The sequence below is a fragment of the Salminus brasiliensis genome, chromosome 5 (genome assembly GCF_030463535.1).
Source record: "Salminus brasiliensis chromosome 5, fSalBra1.hap2, whole genome shotgun sequence".
Taxonomy (NCBI): domain Eukaryota; kingdom Metazoa; phylum Chordata; class Actinopteri; order Characiformes; family Bryconidae; genus Salminus; species Salminus brasiliensis.
This window is the reverse complement of record NC_132882.1, coordinates 26,382,158-26,402,443: the sequence shown is the minus strand read 5'-3', so window position 1 is coordinate 26,402,443 and position 20,286 is coordinate 26,382,158. Positions and strand designations below refer to the sequence as shown.

Here is a 20,286-nt window from a genome sequence, read left to right as displayed (position 1 = left end):
AGGCTCGCGCTGGAGACGGACTGGTTTCCCTTCTTTTGCCTCTCTCGCTGGTTTTCCTGATGGATCCGCCCGCGCTCTGAACTCCTCAGCGCGCCTGGAGCTCCCGTGCACGGCAGAGGCCGTCGGCCAGTTTGCTCGGTGCATGTGTGTGTATTAGAGAAGGAGAACGAGAACGAGGACGAGAAAGAGAGAAAGAAAGAAAGAGAGAGAGAGAGAGAGAGAGACCTTGTGTGTGTGTATGTGTGTGAGCGCGCTCGCTCGCGCGCGTGCGTGTGTTGTTTTTTTTTTTCCTCTCTCTCTCCCCCGACCACTGTTTTAAATGTTCGCGAAGGAAGGGAGATTAAAAAGGGGGAAAATCCGGTGTGTTTGTTCTTAAACGGAGGAATATGTTCGCTCCCTGGCTGACTTTTGCACTTTGGGGAACTTTCTGTGCAGGTAAGCTCGTGTGTGTGTGTGTGTGTGTGTGTGTGTGTGTGTGTGTGTGTGTGTTTTCTCCTTCTCTTTCTCTGCTGGCTTTTCTTCATGCTGTTCCTCTACTACTACACTACTACACTGCCTACAGCTGCCGAGGCATAGAGGGGTTTCGTAACGGCGGCGCGTGTTAGGGGGCTACATTTTAACCTCACACGCTGTGAAATGATCTGGAAAGCGCGCTGATTAACCGGGCTGGGAGGTGGACACGGGAATGTCGTTATTTACTTTGTAATGAATTACTTTGTGGACATGTTTGCGCTGGTCTGGTCAGTGATATGGGCCGCTAGTGTTACTTCAGTCAACTGCTTTGACTGCGCTCGTGCATTCTTGGAAGGCATTGTATAGACACATGCATATATGTAGCTATACTGACACTGAGGTGTCTAGCTATACGAATATATGAGTGATCTGGTGCCCAGCAGAATGAATGCAGACTAGTTTGTGTGTGTGTGTGTGTTTTGTGTTTTATTGCTATGTGCACACACCGATCCAGCGTGTGTGTAAGTGTATGTGTGTGTGTGTGTGTGGGCTGGGTTCTGCTGTGAATGAATCCTTCCTCTGATTGTGTTTTACTATTCGTGGTCATGTGGCCTGGATTTTTTATTTATTATTTTTTTTTTGACTAAGGAAGCACAAAGCAGAATGTGCCCTTTTGGCTAGCTTTAAGTTTTCCTGGGAATTTCCTGGAGAACTGGGAATGCCACGTTTATTTTTGAAAGACTTCCCTCCGCCGTTTCCTCCATTATCCCCCACATTGCAGTGCAGGGATGAGTGGATTAGTGGACTGGCTCCTGGTGCACGGCTGCAGAGTGGGCTCGCTTTGTGGACGGGAGCGTGTGCGCGCATGCACGCCTCGTTTTCAGGCACAGTTGTGAACGTAGGCTAACGTACGTACGTACGCGCGTGCAGTGCATGCTTAGAGAGGAGGGCAAATGGGGGATTCTCCGTCTGCTTCCTTCGCTTTTCAGGGTCTCCGTCGTCTGCCATTAGCCTCCTTCTCTGCCGATGGGTTCTCACGACCAGTGGCAGCGATTTAACGCTCTGAAATTGTGGATTTGCGTTAAAACCTCCCCACTGCTTTTGTTGTGCAGTTTCCTCCCTGTTTGGGTGACTTTGGGGGGAGGGGTAGTCCAGGAGTCCCTGCTTTCTGTTGATTCTACACTGCTAGCAGAGCAGGGCTCCACATGGTGCTAAAGCAGGGTTCTTTGACTCGTAGTAACGGTGGAACCCCTTTTAGTGGATATCTAGAACCAGTGTTAAAAAAAAAAGAAGAAGAAAGAAAGCCACAGTAGGTTCTCCATAATAGAGAAGAGGCACTGACTCATTCAGATGGGTCTATGTGGTCACCGTTGTCTTTACTAAAGCACCCCTCAGCAATTCCTTTTCAAGAGTGTTCACATAACTGTATCTGACCTCAGCTCGTTTTTCACACCTCCAGACCAGATTGGCCTTCTTCATTAGCTTTCTCCCTACATTTACCTTAACCAACCTGGACTGACCGTCCTACTTGTTTCCTGACCGGCCTCTATGTTTTCCTTTTCTACTGTACTATATATAAAGTACAGTAAAAAAAGATGTGGCTTATGCTAGGCCCTGTGTTAGATTAGACACTGTAGCCTCAGACAGGGCATCTGATGCTGAGGTAAAGCCTCTTTCCCAGTCCCAGTTTTCACGTAGCTTTACCGATATTTGGGTCTGTTTGGGCATTTAGCCTTATTAATAATGTCTTCAAGCAGTCCGTGTAAGTGCACTGTTGTTGTGTTGTGTTCCTTGCGTCCTCTCTTTTGAACGAACACACTCATCTGTCCCCAGGCCACCTTGAAATACAGGCATCTACTGCTGTCTTAATTAGGCTTTATTTCAGAAAGCACTTAGTTACAATGTCATGCTTGTAATCCTGAGAGAACCCTGCCAGTGGGGATAGAAAATCACTTTATTACTAAACAACTATTTCGTCTCACCGTGATGGATCGTATTTTTGGGCAGCTGATCGTGAAGAGTGATTTGCGGCCTTTCCAGTAGGAGCTCAGTTTTTGTCCGTATGGGATATTTGGAGTATGTTCTCAGATGTAAAAATGTTCTGGAGAGTTGTGAGGTTGTTTGAAACTGGTAAAACATGAAGAAAAATGGGGAAACGCTGCTAATCCAGGTCATGTTGCAGGAAACGTTGAATAGGTCTTAAATCAGGTCGTTTGCAATACACCACTAGAACTCCTTAGATTACAGTTTCTACTCTTGATGGCTGAAATACCGCTTTAGGCTGCAGCAGCTGTCAAATCAAAGCACTGGGAAACAGGGCTTGCGTCTTTTGGGTTTTCGGTTTGAAAGTGGCGTCACCTTGTTAAAACGATCAGTGTCCCTTGCCAGCTGTGGCCTTTATTTGAATGAAAGTGCTCTAAGGATTACGATCATTTGCTTTTTTTTTATCATTTAAAAACAAGCATGAAAGATTTCAGACCAGGTGCTTATTTTGTGGTGCAATAGCAGTGTGGGAAATTGGGACATTACAGAAAATCTACCAATTCTGAGTGTTTCAAGTCAAGTCAAATAAATTGCATGCAGAAAGTTTAGTTTCGTAAGCCAGCAATGCCAGTGAAGACATTTGCATATATTAGCATAAATCATAAGTCAAGTCAGTGACCTGGCCATCGCAAAAATGCACAATATGCAAATGAGCCTGCAAAAACCACTGAATTTTATTTGTGTGTGTGTAGTGTGTTTCTGAGCAATCTGAGAGCAAGAGAGCGGGAGTCAGATAGCAAGGTTTATGGTAGTCACAGCTTGTGGTGTTTCGTCCATATTGTGATGCCCATTGTGTTTCGGGTTATGCTCTGCTCCAGATCCGGGTTCCTCACTTGTGGATTGTGACGAAGTCGCAGAACGATGAGTGCAAGCCTACTCTACTCTAAAGCAGGTCACTTGGAGCACAGTAGCAGGGAAAGTGTTGGGATGATGACAACAAATCCCATTGCTGTGTCCTCACTCATTCTCAGATCATTGAAGCTGGAATTGTAAATGGTTTTGCAATGCTGTGAGGGGCCCATAAAACTTGATGTTTTGGCTGCTGCCTGTATTGTGTAATGGGCTTTGCTGAATGCATTCCAAGGCAGCAGGAGGAGGGGTGAAGGGAGGGTGGTGGTGGGGGTGTTGGGGAGGGGGAGAAAGGCAAGGAGGGCTGTGTGCCTTTTAAACACGAGTCCATCCCTCGGAGGAAACAAAGGAGGCCTTTTTCGCTGGCCGTTCTCTCTGCCAGTGATTCTATCTTTGCTGCTGTTCAGTTATGTCAGTGTGCTGGTTTCCTGGTCTTCTTGTACACAAACGAGAGGCTCAGTTTGGCCCTAAATTTCTTGTGGTGGCAGAGATCTGGGTTGGGGTTGGGGCTGGTACTGCCCGGCCATCTTTATTTGAGTTGAAGGGTGTAATGATAGTGATCATTTATTTTTAATGTATTTTCTTTTCTCTTTAAATTAGCTAACTTCCCATTGAGTGGACTAAATACACTGTTAGCAGATTGCTATGACCTTTATTGGCTTTTTAATCAGCCATTAAATAAAAATGACTAATAATGTTAAAGTCAAAAATAAGATTTTGGCCGTTTTGCTTGTTAAGAACAAAAATGGTCAGGTTGTTTTGGCTGATTCCAGTTGTAAACACCTACAATGTATTATGTTGCTTCATGTGTATGTATTTATTTTTAACCTGGCAGTTAATATTGTCAAAATGTCACAATAAATGGACCAATAGAAATGCTCCAATATGATTTGGATTAAAAAAGAGACTGAAAGGTCTTCAATGGCATCTGCCAAGGGGTGGAATATATTAGGCAGCAAGTGAACAGCCAGGTCTTGGAGGTGATGTGTAATAAGCAGGAAAAATAAGCAAGAATCTGAGCCACTTCGACAGGGGTCAGGCTGTCCTGGCTAGACGGCTGGGTCAGCACATCACCTAAACATTAGGCAGGCCGTGTGGGTTATTTTCTGATATGCAGAATGCGAGCAATGGAGTCCCCGTCTCACAACTTGCAGTACTTAAAGGATCTGCTACTAACATCTTGGTGCCTGATGCAACAGGATGCCATCTAAGGTCTTGTGGAGTCCATGTCTCGAGTAGTCCGGTCTGTTATGGTGGTGCAAGGGGGACCTACTCATATTAGACAATGCTAATGTTATGGCTGATCGGTGTATATAAAATATATTGTTGCTGACCTTCAAGTCTTTCCATGAACAGACGAGACAGGGATTCCAACAAAAGCAGAATCCTACTTTATATTTTATATATTTGTTTACATAATTCCCTTAATATTTCTGTGTGTGTGTGTGTGTGTGTGTGTGTGTGTGTGTGTGTGTGTGTGTGTGTGTGGTCATTTATTTATTTATTTTTTTAAATTTCATCAATAATCTTGCTGCTAAAAGTGGTTTTGGTATTTATTACGTTGCATCTGACTCACATTGCATGTCATAGGACCAGCCCTCACAATGTGCGTATAGTGGCACCCCTAGTGTGTGAGAGCGAGACAGAGGTGGATGAAATGGGCAGAGGGTTGGCCTAGCTTGCCCACACATCCATGACTGTGTCCATATTAAATATAGCGTGGGTGTCCGCATGCTGCCTTGAATGTGTGCTTCGTCTTTGCAAAAGATGTCATGAACACAGTGCTTGATATGTCTGTGTTTGTGTACGCAGCACTTGGTTTATACCCCCCCACCCCACCCCCCCCAAAAAAAAAAAAAAAAAAAAGCTTGGCCACATGGTCGAGAGGAGGGGACGAAGAATGGCACTGAGGATGTAAAAAATTGCTCTGTGAGCTAAAACGACCACAGTTGAAGCCCAGTTCTGTTGCAGAGCAAAGCAGTAAGAGCACATCACCTCGCTGGCTAAATTTCAGCAATATGCCTTTTATTTGTTTGCGTTTTCTGTCATGGAGAGCTCCTGTGGTGTGGTGTAAGGTTAGATAGAGGGGGAGGGGATAGAGCGAGAGAGAGGAGTATGGGGGGTGGGGGACACTGAGGGAAATAGGGGGGATGGGTAGCCTCCAGCAAGAACAAGGATTTAAAGAGACAGTGCATGGATTTTTTTCTCCTGTTGTGCACCAAAGATGTCGAGCTGGAAACACCACAGGTGTAGCTTTTGAAATGGGTGATGCTTTTCATGTTGGCACAAATGAGTAGGTAAGAGCTTAGAGGTCCTGATGTATCTGGAACTGTGGCCGAGTTGAAGCCACGTGGCTTCTCTGGAAGCACAGCTGTAACATGAGTTGGGGTTCATATTTTAACAACAACTTGAGTAATGCACTCTTTGAGTGATGTAAGCATGACCGTCTGATTTGGTTTACTTTGCCGTCTGATGTGTAAGCACTCCGTTTATCAACCCAGTTCTGCTCTCAGTTGAAGAATTCAGATGAGAACATCTCAATCTCAGGGGAAATGTCAGTTCAACCAGAGTATAACAGCTTTGTAGTTTTGTGTGAGGTGCAGGAGCACGTTAATGGGCATCAGTATTGAGCTGGTCATATAATAAATTGAACAACATTTGTATCAGCAGAGTAGACATACAAGAACACGGTGGCCATGAAAGGCTGAAATTCAAATGTGGGCTGCTTCTTTCAGCTAGACTAGACAGGCTTGTTGCTGGACTATGAATGTAGCCTGTGGAGAGCACCCTCTGTCAGTACCTGAAACCTTTAACCCATGATGTTTGGTCCGTAAATGGTCCTGGTTCCACTTTCAGTAGGCTCAAAAAAGGCCCTTCCTTTGAATGGTAATGTAATGTGGTTTGGGGCTGTTTGACAAGGCTGTGGTGAAGGTTAGGGGTGTAAGAAATGATAGTATTGTGATAGTGTTTTTAGTTCATGTAATGTTGTTGTGTTTAAATTGATTGCATGAAGTATTTTTTTAACACTAACTATTAAAAAAATCTCAATCTATTGTCTTTTAAAAGTATCACAAAATGTTGAATCGTAACCCCTGGATCGTGACTCTTGTTGTATCGCCAGGTTCCTGCCAATACATAGTCCTGACTAGCCAGCTCTTCCAAATTAGAATAAATACAATCTGAAATATCAAATCTAAATGGTCAACTGCTGGTTGATTTATTTATTTATTTATTTTTTAATCTTTTGAGCAATAAGTTAATGAAGTCCTATGTTAGATGTGCCCCAGCTTAAAGCAGCACTACAGAAAATGTAGCATTTCACGCTCCAGGGCTCCCCTACAGTCAGAAAGTGTGATTCATGCTTTGAAAAGTGAAAATCATGCGGTAGAGTGTAATTACAGGATTTTACACAAATATGACTCAGGTTACACAGCGTTACGCAGTTCGTGTGAGTCGAGTGTTGTCCTGCACAGCACCACGCTGTGCTCGGAGTGGCAACAACAGTGACTCTCTTCTCAGGATTACAGGTCGGTGGAGCTTCAACATGTGTTGCTTGAAATAAACCCTTAGGCAATAATGAAAACATCTATGCAGCAGTAATAGTAACAATGCTAAAGCTCCACATGCAGTTTTACACAGGAATGCTAAGGTAATTAAATTGTAATGGAAGTATGAACACAAGCCCGAGTGGAAATCCCAGTAGGGTTTCTTGTGGCTTTTTACGGGCTGCCTGTGTGAAAGACGCTCAACCCGAAACGGACACGGCGCTTTAGGTCACCAAAAAAAACAAACCTTAATCTCAAATGAACAGTGATCACCTGATCAACGTGGAAGAGGTATCAGACAGTACCTATACCATGTGAATAACAGGACAAATGCTTGGAGCTTAGTTGCTTGTTGTTCCCAAAGTAGTGAAGCCCACTCTGTGATGTCCCTTAAAAGTCTTGCATGGTCTTCAGAAATCAATTGGCTATTAAGAGCAGACCGGAGCAGATTGATGTTTTGGACTGTGGCCTGGCGGTGTTGTGGTGTTCGGTTTACCTTCTTCTTCTTTAAAGATAAAACCTCTAAAGAATCCTCCCCCAGTTCTAACCACTGTGTGAAAATCCAGCATTCAGCTGGGCTGATGGCTGAAATTGGTTCGCAGAAGCACTTTGCATGGTTGTGTAAACCTCTCGCAGTACATGGAAAAGTCGTTATGCGTTTACATTGTTTGTTTTGACAGAATCTCAGCATGAAAAAAAAAAAAAAAAATTCAATGGCGTTCCCGGAAATGTTGGAAATATGTGCATGTATGTATATGACATTTTCCATGCATGTACCTGCTGATGCCATAAAATGCAGAGTGACTAAATGTCATATCCATCAAATTCAAACATCTGTCTGATGCCCATAATTAATATATATTGACAGCAGATACCGTTTTGACTTCATGCATCCTCAGTAAATATGCAGGTTCTGTCAAAATATTGCAGGTTAGTATTTTTCCTTGGGAAGCTGTAGGAAATGTGAGAAATGTGCTACTGCATAAGCCAGAAACGGTGTCCGCTTTACAGCTACAGATTGCAGCCTCCTTACCTGGGAAACATTTGACAAGTAGATTTACACATTTTCAAAACTATACCCTCACATTCTCCCAGTCCACAGGCCCACACAAACCCACAGCATGTCAGGTGATGTTTTTTTTTTTTTAAGTGGGATTTAACATGCTTGTTTTAGCATGTATAGAAAATATGATTTACGCTGAAAAGAAGGCCCTATATTTGTTCCGTTTTAGGACTGTCAGTCTAATGTGGAAGGAAATTGCATCTACAAAGAGGATCTGGTTTGAGAGTGGAAGCCCGCCTAACCACTCATGCGTCTCTGTTTTTACATTTCATGCTATGTAAGGTGTTTTAAGATGGAACATGAAATGTTGGGCAAACTCTGGGGTAACCTACAGTGCTCTGCTTTTAGATCAGTGAGTCCAGAAGCCTGGAATCCATTATTCGGGGCTTTTACTCCATGGCTCCCATTCTAATTTGGTACAGACCCTTCAAAACCCACTTGTCAAACATGGGCTAATTTGATAAGTGCCGATAACCGTTCGTCTGCATTCCAACAAAATGGCCCCAAGTCTTGCTCAGTACGACAGAAGCACTATTTATTTATTGATTTATTTTGCTCCTCAGTTGAGGTCCAGCATGAAGAAACCACTTATATAAAACATATACAACATGCGTGTTCTGCATAAGGAGCATGAGAAGATCTTCTCTATCCAAATGAGTTTTATATGACCACTGCTCCCTGAAAAGAAACTAGATGGTGGAAACCAAAGCTCGGAGATATTAACATACTTTCATTTAGGAAATGATCCAAATTGTAGCCAAGCAGGAAATCTCTAGATGTTCTGGCCGATAATGATAAGTTGCTTAAGCTGCTTAAACTATTGGTCTTTTTGCTGACATCATAGTTTATCTAATGATATAATAATGGCTTATATATATATAAATAAATGGTGGCCTCTCGCCAAGAACACTCTTACCAGTTTTCTCCCTTTCTATACTGAACCCTACTGGAACAAAAATCGTGGAATGATATTTTGGGAGTAATAACCTCAGGGTAGGATATTTATTAAAACAAACATGTAAAAAAAAATTGTCTTCAGAGCAAAGATGGAATTAACTTCTTGGCAGTGGACCTACAATTATATGTCAAGCATACGTAATATTTTTCATCTGGTCCTCAGCATACTCCACAGCCTCAACCTCCTTCAGCGAAAGTGGCTTCCTGTAAGAAGATTCAGAATTTAAGAAAGAGCCTATCATCTTTAAACTTGCACGAAATGCTGGATATAAAAAAAAAATGTAAATGTAGAAATGCGTACAAAAACGTATTGTGGTCAATCAGATATAACCATTCAGCAAATTATGGTAATCTATATACCGGTCATTGGATCTATCTTGATGTCAAGTATGGTATACTAGGCCCCTCTCTGCTTATAAAGTGGTCCTAACTGTAAATAACAAATACAGTAACCATAAAACGTATTAGAAGCAAACTGCTTACCTCCACATTAGTCACCAAGCTTCTCTATACTTAACACACCGTACTTTCCTTACCTTACTCATTATCCAGGCTTACCCAGCAGGCTCATTTCAGATCCAAAACCTGGACGCTCGAGAGGATGCATACATTTCTAGAGTAACATACACCCACACCGTTGCTCTGTGACCTAAGAGGCTAACTGTACTGACAGAAATTGAAACCGAATGCAGTGGAGTAATTTGGGGACAAGTCAGCTTCATGACAGACGACTGGAAAGAGGACTGTGGCAGAAACTGTAGGAGAAACGGGACAAACATGTAATCAAGTATATCACGCACGGCAGAAACGTATAGATGGACAAAACTTACTATAATTAAAGATGACTGCATGCTAGAAAACAGTATTCATTAAATGTGGGGAACCCATGACATCCCTCTAGTCATCCCTGTAGATAATTAGGGTGATGGACCCATAAACACGAGAAATGAATGTCACTCACGAGTAACAAGTATAGCACAGGTAAAACAAATAGCTTAGACTCAACTTGCTCAGTGTTGTCTCTCTGGCATAATGAGAGAACCTGCAAAACACAAACACTTACACGATCACTCACCGATATAACACTGGGCCGAACTGAAAAAGACCTGGGGGCAACTTGCTGTGAGTGAAGTGGACTGAATGTCAGTAAATCACTAAGTGTAAATAACCCACATGGCATGGTGTTGTCTCTTTCTGGCATGCTGAGAGACAACTGGAATGTGGCAGGAGGATCTGCAAAAACACAAAAACTTTGATAAATACCAGACATTCGCTCTAACTACAACTACGTGGCAGTGTTCATACACAAACTTGACGTTTTGTGTGTTTATGTACATCTTTATATTTATTTATTTATTTATTTTACTAAAGAAATACAACTTCATAAATGTACAGCAGTAAAACGTTAATAATTCCACTGTTAGCTTGGTGCTACAACATCATTAGAAAAACCCATTAAGGGAGTTCATAGCATTACAAAACCTAGCCTAATCACAACAGTATGAACTTAGAAATACTAATAAAGTGAATTCTGGAGAAGCAGTGAGGTAATCTCTTCACTTGCAGATTGGATGGTTTTAAATAAGTGGCTCATAAGTGGTTACAAAAACAACACAGTACAAATTTACGAGACTTCTCAATTTTTTTGTACTCTATTTTCAATTCCACCTTAAATAACGTAGTGGTTACACCCTAATACACTGGGGCCTGAATGTATCTGCTGTAGCATTTAAGGTGGAAATGTAAATCTAATAATAAGCCTACTTCAGCCTCATAACTGCATTTAGCCTTTGTGGTGTAATGGTCATTTACCAATAAAGTTCATTTATTGGTTTTTAAGTGATGTACAATTAATAAAACATGATTGATGAAAAATGATTCATTGTTAAAAGAAGAAACTACGGTTCATCCACCACCCAATCAAAAACAGTGTGTGTCCTCTGAAGCTGAATTGTAAGGATATTTGGATTGGCCCCTTAATAAAATTTGCCTGGGATCTTGGCAACAGGCATGTTAAAGTATTGCATTGTCTCCAGTAGTGTGAATAGCATGTAGCGTTGGATCAAGCTTTTGAGGTTTGAAATATTGTATTTTCATAATGTTGAATAACCAAAAAGTGTTCATTGAAGTCATGGTTTTGGTATCTACTTCTTTTGTAGATGCTATAAATGTAATGTAATTGAATTATGAATTTTATGAGTTCAGTTAAATTCAGTTAAAATTAATGACTAGACCTTTTCAAAATGGCTGTTTGCATGGTTTTGTTGCAAGGCTTTCAGAATTGACTATATCTTTCGCTGCACTGCATCATGTCACGCTGTTGTACTGTCATATCATACAATTTTAGTGAGAAAATTGTCGTGCAGTGTTGCCCTCTGTAACCGTACGCTAGTGCGTTATTGTCAGGGCAAGGCTTTACATTGCTAACAGCAACCCAGAACAGTTTGTGGCATCTGAAATGAAAGTATTACACCCTTATGCATGAACATGATTTCCCCGTTAAGTTATAGCTGGATCCCTGCCCAGATAGCAATGCTGTTAGATTTACATGCACAGACTATTTGTCACACTGTGTGTATGTTCTCAGAGGTGCTGTCTTCGGGGTACTGCTTCTCAATCAGATGGTCCCCTATAGGCTTCCATGTGCTGCTTTTTTTTTCTGCTACTTTCTTTCATCACACAGTTTGGAAATGTTTTATGATTGCAAATGAACCACATGCGTGCCAAGCCTTGGATAATTTCCCAGGTTTCATGCGTTTTCCCCAACTCCATTATTTTCTTAAACGAGACAGCAGTGTTTGAAGTGGAGAGCGCAAGAGTGTGAGAGATTGTGAGCGCTTCTCGCAGCGCAGTCGCGTGCTGCTGAGAAGGCACACTGTTCTCGCCCTCGCGTTTGTTTACCTTCGGCGATAGCGCTTATCTGGGGTTGAGCTGCATGGGTGGAATGCGGTACATTAACAATGATATTCTGCAGGCCTTATCTGGCGTAGGCCGCAATGTACATCACACACAGCTTTCAAAGTCCTCGCGAGCACGCTGAGGGACGGGATTAGCCCGCCGCTTGTTTAGCTCGAGTGGAACTCTGCTACGCTTTGTGAAATTATTGCATACGAGATGTTTACAGTTCTGCCACGGGAATTCTGGTTAGGTGCTAATTGCTTTCGGGTTTTTTTTCTTTTAGAAGAATATACAGCAGCACCTGAGGTCAGAGTTGACTCATTGTTAACCTTTGTGAACTCAAAGGCTTTTCTGTGCTCATCAGATTATTAATAAAATCCTCTACCTTCAGGAAAAGCAAAGCCAGAGCAAAGCTGAGCGGGCGTTGGGGGTGTTATTGTGGATCTCTCCATTTCACACTGACACTGAGCTGATTGCTTAATGGAGCGGTCCCTCCACCGCTCTGTTGTCTTGGACCTTGCTTGTCGCAGAAGTTTCTTTCTTGCCTGGAAAGAACGGCAAAGAAAAGGGAGGGGGGTTGGGTTGTGCCCAGGCCCTTTCACTGTGGCGCTCGTCGTGTGTGTGTGTGTGTGTGTGTGTGTGTGTGTGTGTGTGTGTGTGTGTGTGTGTGTGTGTGTGTGTGTCTCTCTCCTTTGGAAGCCATTTGTCTACAAGGCTGGGGCCCTGTCTGGTGGAGTAGGCCTAGCCCCTGTGGAGGCCCCCCTCTGCTTTTGTGTCACTCCGTCTGTGCTGAGATATGTCAGGCAGCAGAGGGGCTGATTGTTGAGCCTCGGCCCCATGCTGAGGCCTTTGGTGGGGGTGGGGCAGAGGCAGAGGGGCTGCTGGACACTTTACTCCCTGTTGACACCATCTCTACCTGGTCCACGTGTTTTCCTTTCTTGGAAATGAGAAATGTAACCAGACGGCCTCTGTGTGAGTTTGTGTATATGTACAGTATGTACCAAACACCTGGACTTGATTTGCAAGTGGTACGCCATGCGTAATCTTATGAGGATAAAGGTAATGAATTCAAGAAAAATATTATGATGAGAAATGGAAAAATAATATAAAGATATTTCCGGTGTTTTACTCAACTTGAGGAAACAAATGGTTGGAAAAATGCTCCTTTTGTAATAGTTTTGCTTTAATTAATTGAGCCATGTCTATCAGCTTTGCACAGCTAGATTGGGCCTCTTCTCCCCTGAAGAGTTGTTTGAGTTTATTCAGACTTTACTGAATACCGTGGCAGTGGACTGCTCTCCTCAAGTCCATTCACCGAAGTTCTGTTCTGTGGATTTAGGTCAGGGCTCTGACTCGGCCACTCGGGGGCATTCGCCTTCCTCATCATTAAGCTAGTGCATTGTTTTGTTGGGTGGTGTTGCTTAAGCTCACAGTAGGTATATGGCTTATTTTAGGTGGTGTGCTGTATTAGCTGCACCCCCCCCCCCCCCCCCCCCCAAAAAAAAAAAAAAAAAAAAAAACACAGCGTTTCGATGTTCAGTCCAAGTTCAAGCTCTGACTTTAAAACCTTTTTCACATGGCAGGAGAATATTTTAAGTAATTTTGACAAAACATAGTGTTGAATCTGGTTCTTGATTATATACCCAAGGGGCAGATTACATATCCAAACCAGGTATTTTACCAGTGAATTGATAAACCTTTTAAAAATGCAATATTTTAAACTTTTAAAAGATATGCAATCTTATATTATCATTATCATGACAGCTCTAATATATGTTCTGTCAGTCTGTTCTACTTGAGAAATAGCAAAGTAGAGGAAATAATTGGGGGCCAGAATGACTCGATTAACTATGCCATCTATAGCTGCCTAATGCGGAGTGTGTTGTGGACTTGAACACTGAGCAACTGCTTGTTTGATTAGAAATGGTGCTAGTTAGTTTTTTTGATCTGAGTTTTAATGCAGCTCAATGTGAGCTGTTTCGTTGAAGGGAAAAAAATGCTGGTGCGTTCTGTCAGAATTGTGTGTCAGGGCTGTGGAAATGCGCTTAACGTGACTGATGTTTTTGCCATATCATCTCACCCTGTTGTGCATCGAGAAAATGTAATCTTATGATGTTGCCCATTCCTGCTGTAAATGACTCTTTTAGGGGTCGGGTCATGTGCAGCGTTATCGACTAGCAAAAATGGCAGTCTTTGATGCATTACTATTTTTATGCTTTCCCCCCCATGTTTGGTTGTATCAGAGCCTATTGTAAGGGGGAGGGGGTTATCGTGAGCACATCACTGTTTACTGGCTTTGAACATAACACCATTTACATGCAAGCACCTCTAAGATCTGATTTTAATATAAAATTTCATTTTCTCCTGTCTCTTATCATATCATGCCCCAATACTGTCATTTGTATTGTGCCATCCAGCTAATACCCCTTTAATATCTTGTCATTCAAGAATATTTTGGCAGCAGTGTAGTCAGGCTTCATATCACACAATTCAGTTGACTGAAGATTCTTATGCATAACACCTTGGGTTTTTGTGTAGAAGCCTCACTGTGGATTTTCAAACCCAAAAACAAATGTTATTTTTTTTTAGATTTGTCTTTTTGTTTGTTTCGTTCTGTAGAAAGAGTCTTTGAGCGATACCTATTCAAAGCGAAAAATATCTGAAGTGTTTTGGACTCTTTGAGTAGTTGTTTTGGAGCGGCGTGGAAACCTGCAGTATATGTGGGCATATGCAGCATATGTGGGCACAAAAATCTATACCTTCCTCACGGAGAACCGGTTGGTAGGTCTTTTCAGAACCCGTAGTGATTGCTGTGAAATTTGTAAACCACGTTAATGCCGGAGAGAGGTCGATAAGATGACCGTGGAGCTCCATCGGCACTCTGTGAGCTCCTGTGAGAACAGGACCTTTTAGAAGAGGTTGCAGGCTGGGCTCGCCACTGTGTGAGGTCGCCTCATTATTCCGGCCGCCTCCCTTCTGCTTGAACTTGTGGGGGGTTTTGAGATGGAGATGTGGCAGATGCTTGTCCCGTTCCCCTTCCCTCCCAGCTCCAGATGGAGGTATGCGGTGTGTAATCTTGACTCCCAGGCTCCTTTGGTGACCCCTCCATCTTGTTCTCGATGTCCAGCTGTCGCAGGACATCATCTGCCCGAACATTTGGTTTCCTCTGGGGTATTTTCTTTCTCTAGAAACCATGAAAGGGTCAATTTAAACTCTCATAGATGGGATGTTTTATTTTAGATTTATGTATTTATAGCTCACATTGTTTAACAGTTATGTCCCACTTTTAGTGACCAAAATTCACCTGTCATTTTAGATTCTGGATTGTAAAACCTTTGCAGAACTATTGTAAACATCAGGCAGCATTGTAGACAAACTCTCTGGTTCCTTATTACCAAGATGACTCCAAATTTCACTGCAGAGTGGAGCATTTTGCATGAAACCACATTAACTCACTGTTTAGGTCTCATGTATTTCTATTTACTTATGTGGATTTTAAGAAAGATCTGTGGAGTTCCCATTTAAACCAACTCCGTTGGGATTCAGTGGAGTTCCCAGTCATTGTCCCAGCGGTGCTGTGTGTAGAGCGGCGGAAGGACACATGGTGTAGTAAGACTTTCCCTATCTGGATATGTGCAGTGACGGCGGGAGAATGGCCCAGAGGGCTCCCCTTTGTCATGGTAAACCAGGACTTGACCACCTGCTACGAAGAGAAACCAACAATGGCTGTCCACTGATACATGGGAAACTGAAGAGGAACTCTCTTACAGGCCCTGAGATGCATTGGGAATAGTGTGTGTTCTCGTGCAGCTTGAGCCTGTGGGTGAGCCTGCTGATGTAGCTGTCCTCAGGGGACCCAATCTGTTCTCAAATCCATGATGCTTTGTGGGAACTTGCAGAAAATATCCTTTTTTGCTTGTTTTAGTAATTGTCGGAGACAAACTGGAGACCTTTCTTTGACCTCACGTATGCAGTGTGCATTGTGTTTTAAGTGCATCTTTAATGAAGACTAGTCTGCTCACACACTGTGTAGTGGGTATTATATTGTGTGTTTTCCACATGAATCAAGACTATGGGAGATGACCAGTTCTGAAGACCTATACTAGGTCTTAGTTTTTAGTTTGTAGACGAGCTTTGCTCTCAATAGGTGCACTACAGAATAGGGCCTGACCTGATCTGAATTGAGCAGTTTTGGTCACTAATTTTGTGGAGCTAGAAACTTGACTGGTACTATTGCCCAATATAGCTTTAGATGTGTGAAAATTAAACACAGTGCTGAAGTGAATTACTATGATTGTGAATGGTCCGTGATTTCCAGTTCGCAACTGAGAAATGTCATTAACTCGTACAACCGAAACATAGGATGTGTCCCGATTGCATACGAAATAGCAGAAATAACTGACTAGTGGAGATGGACTGGTCAGTGTTTTGAGGCCCATAATTCCTGTGAAGAACTGCACTGTGGAGCTCAGCTCTGCTAGCTCTGCTGATGCTCACTGTACTGGCCTGAGTGATGGACTCTTGAGAAGGGTGTTAGGTTGGTGGTGTTAAATCTGTACTCTGCTTCCCCATGAGGAGCATTAGTTTCACAGTGTCCGCTATGGTTAAGAAAAAAAAACAAAAAATGCATACATTCATGGCAGCCAAGCGTGAGCTCTGTGGGTCAGCAATCTAGTGGTTGAATGAGGAACTGCATCGCTGGAGCAGCTTGCAAATTTCCTATGATTTTTAGCGTGTGAGTGATCAGCTAAAAACATCAACTACTGGTGAATATTGGTGTTAGAACCTGTTATTTAAGGCAGTCATCCTTGTTAGCTGAGGTTCGTTTGAGGAGAGGCTCAGCAAGCTGTATAAAGCGGTATAGGTTCACAGTATGTTCCAGTCAAAAGCGTGACCCACTTAAGAACTCGCTCACACGCACTGGAGAAGTCCCACTGTTTGGGTTGAAACAAGGCCTTCTTAAGATACAGAGCATGTTCACTTTTTGATGGGAAAGGAGATTTATTATTATATATAGGTATGTATGTGTGTATGTATGTGTATGTGTGTATGTATGTATGTGTATATATATATATATCTTTTTTTTTTTTTTTTTTTTTTTTTCTCTCTCCGGTTGGAGATTACTTTTACCTTCGGAAGCCCGGCCGACCTCAGAATCCCTCGTCTTCAGTGCATCCGCATCACTCCCACTGAATCACCAACGCTCTGCGATTAGACCTACTTCTCTACTCTCTCTCTCTCTTTCTCTATTTCTCTCTTTCGTGTGTGTGCGTGCTCGCCTTGTACCCTCCATCATTATTATTTGTAATATTATTATTATTATTTTATTTTTTCCCCTTGCACTGTGGTTATGCGGTTGAGTTGTGGTTGGTGTCTTGCCAGAGGCTATAAATAGATTTGTGTCAGAATGAGGGGGAGCGGCAGAAAAGGAAAAACCCTTTTTGGCATCCAGCTGGCTGCCTGCCAAACACTGGCTGAGTGGAGCTGAGGCACTGAGTGTTTTTGGAGGTGATCGAGTAAAGAGGAGTGAAGAGCTTGCTTTTTGTGCGTGTGTGTATGTGTTGTCTCTCGAAATAAAAGACCCCGTGAATGAGAAGAGTATTGGTGCGTTATCATCCGTCAGAGCCTCTCCAGCCCAGCTGAATAGGGCGACACTCCGATTGTTATCATGTCATTCATTCACTCTCAATTGTGAGCAAGCAGCTGGTTATTAAGAACTCACACTCACGATGGGATGGAAATTTGAGAGTTTCCCAATAAGAAGTCTCGACTCTTTCAGATTTGTAGTAGTAGTAGTATGGCTGGCAGATATGAAGAAAACATTGGATCTTGTCTAGATTGTAGGGTCATGTGACTGTGGTAAACCAGTGTTGTATGGTTAAAGATTGACCTGCATTATTTTGGTTTCCATGAACAGATCATAGATCAATAGATTCATCTGGATCATGATTGGTCAAGATGCTCATGACCTACAGTAAGCAATGTTGTGATTAGTTGAAGGATTTCAGTATTGTGATGGTGAGGCTGTTGAAGATGTTGTGATAACAATTACCAAACTATATAGAAAATGTGGGGATGGCCCAGTTTTTTGCCCGCTAATCCAGTCTGGCAAGTGAAAACACCTGGTCAATATAAGGATGTGTCCCAATTGCATACTAATTAGTAGAAATAACTCACTAGTGGAGATGGACTGGTCAGTGTTTTTGAGGCCCATGATACCTGCGAAGAACTGCACTGTGGAGCTCAGCTCTGCTAGCTCTGCTGATACTCACTGTACAGGCCTGAGTGATGGACTCTTGAGAGGGGTGTTTGGTCGGTGGTGTTAAGTCTATACTATGCTTCCCCCAAGAGGAGCATTAGTTTCACAGAGTCAGCTATGGTTAAGTAGGAACCCCCCCCCCCCACCCCAAAATGCATACATTCATGGCAGCCATGAGTGAGCTCTGTGGGTCAGCAATCTAGTGGTTGAACGAGGAACTAGAGTGTGCTATGACCTCGTGCATAGGTTACTGGCCAATATAATCGGGGTGCAAGAAAATGTCGCTATATGTCAAAGTATCACTGTTTTTTATCGATTCTTTAACACAGTATCGGTAAAAATGGATAAAAGGTGAACTTTGCTTTTACTCCGATTGTATGCAATGTAACAGTGGCAGATTCCTAAAAAATCACTCACAGTATGTTAAATCGTAACCCCTGTATCGTGATTCATATCGCATCACCAGGTTCCTGCCAGTACACAGCCCTACGAGACAATTGCAGGCAGGATTTCACCAGCATGTTTGTAATACATTTGAAAAACACACTGTAATTGCAGTCAATTCTGTTCCTTCCTTGTTCTACGCTATTCTTATTGTACCCTGAGTGGGAGAACGTGCTACCGTCGGCATGCGGGTTGTCTAAAATGTAGCTTGGAGTCTAGCATATGGTGGATTGGCCAGATGTATGTGTGTCTGGAACTCCGTATTATCATGCAAACTGCCCGTGTCCATATCATTACTAGCCTTTGTGGTCAGCAGACGTCGGGTCAGACGCACATGCATACAAATGTAAATGGTGGCGTGTGATCATTGGGATTTTTGTAATGCACGCTCTGCCATGGAAATGTGGGTTGTTGAAGTTTGATGTGGATTCTGAAAGCATGATTTGCTTTGAAGCTGCTTTGCGGCATGTTTGCGCAACTGATTTCGAGGCAGTGAAATGTGTAGAATTTCCATTTGCTTGTCAAACATTCCTGAGAATAGTGCATGTGAGAGTGGTTATTTTTACCATTTAAGTCCAGGCCTCGTGTCTAATGGTATTTCAGTAGGCTACAAGCATTCATATTTGCTGGGAAATATGTTTTATATATGCTTTAAGTCCTGGTAAAAAAAGCAGGTGAACAGCTCCATTCTTTCTCAGTCATGTACAAAAATGTATGCTTCCGCTTGCTAGTAGATTTCCAGCTGAAGTGTGGTGGGATTTCCGCTCCTGCTGTTCAATTACCGTTGCATTCCTGGGTAGAAGTGTGTTTGTGAGTGAGGGGCTAACGACTTGTTTTCACTTGCTGGCAAGTGCGGATGTATGATGAGCACTGAATGATGTCTTTTTTGGCACTATGGGCTAGCTAGAACACAAAAGGGTCTGGAAGTGTTCGTGCATAACAGGAAGTTGTTCAGATGTGATGGCTAGGGTTGGTGACTTAATGATCTAGCAGAAGCTGCAGTGAATAGTCAACAAAGTCATCGATGTCAAACAGGAAAAATTAAGTTAATTCAGTAAACTGAGGTTGAGATCTTCTATGTACCATCAGTGACCCTGTATCATGTAGTATTTCTCTGGGTAGATACAATTACAAGCAACATGTAGAGCATGTAATGGAAAAAATGTAGCTTGTAGCCGAAACGGCATGAACCTATGGAGTAAAGGCAGGGTGGGTTGATTTGATGCTCTTGGGCTCTGGGTGGTGTTGTATAACAGCCAAATGAGGACAGTATTCCAAAATTCTGAGCTTGAACTCCCTACGCTGTGCTGCTTGGCCGGCTAGCCGATGTATCTAAGCCTAGCTAGCCAGGTAGGAGTCCAAACACTGCAGAACCAGTTGCACTATGTTTTACGTCCTCCAATAAAAGTTGCTCAGCTTCACTCTTTCAGACACAAGGTTTTATCATTGATCGTTTTGTTATTGATCGTTTTGTTCAGACTAGTAACTGTTCAGCACTGTGTGATACTACATGGCTCTGTAGTCGAGCTTGTTAAACAAATATTAGCTGTGGGCTACAGATCCACCACCACTGGAAGATGTGCACTTAAGTGGGCCCTTAGTTGGCGACCCTGTAAGCTAACTGAATTTGTATTTGAGTGTTTTTTTTCACGGTTTAAAAGTTTTCGGGCCGCTGTAATACTGTATACTCCATTAATATTTGGAGACGATGTGCCGATATGAAATAAGTGCATGCTGCCCAAGCTCTTTTTGTTTCTTTCCTCCTGTGCCAATTC

The 20,286-nt window shown here is 42.7% G+C and overlaps 1 protein-coding gene across 1 annotated transcript in view; it reads left to right on the top strand.

The window, feature by feature from the left end:
- Nucleotides 1–386: 386 nt before the first annotated feature.
- acvr2ba (activin A receptor type 2Ba) overlaps nucleotides 387–20,286 on the top strand; it is a 52,968-nt gene continuing 33,068 nt past the window's right edge. The window contains exon 1 of the mRNA XM_072678888.1: nucleotides 387–435. Within this exon, the coding sequence (XP_072534989.1) occupies nucleotides 387–435 (49 nt within the window). The remainder of the gene's footprint in view (nucleotides 436–20,286) is intronic.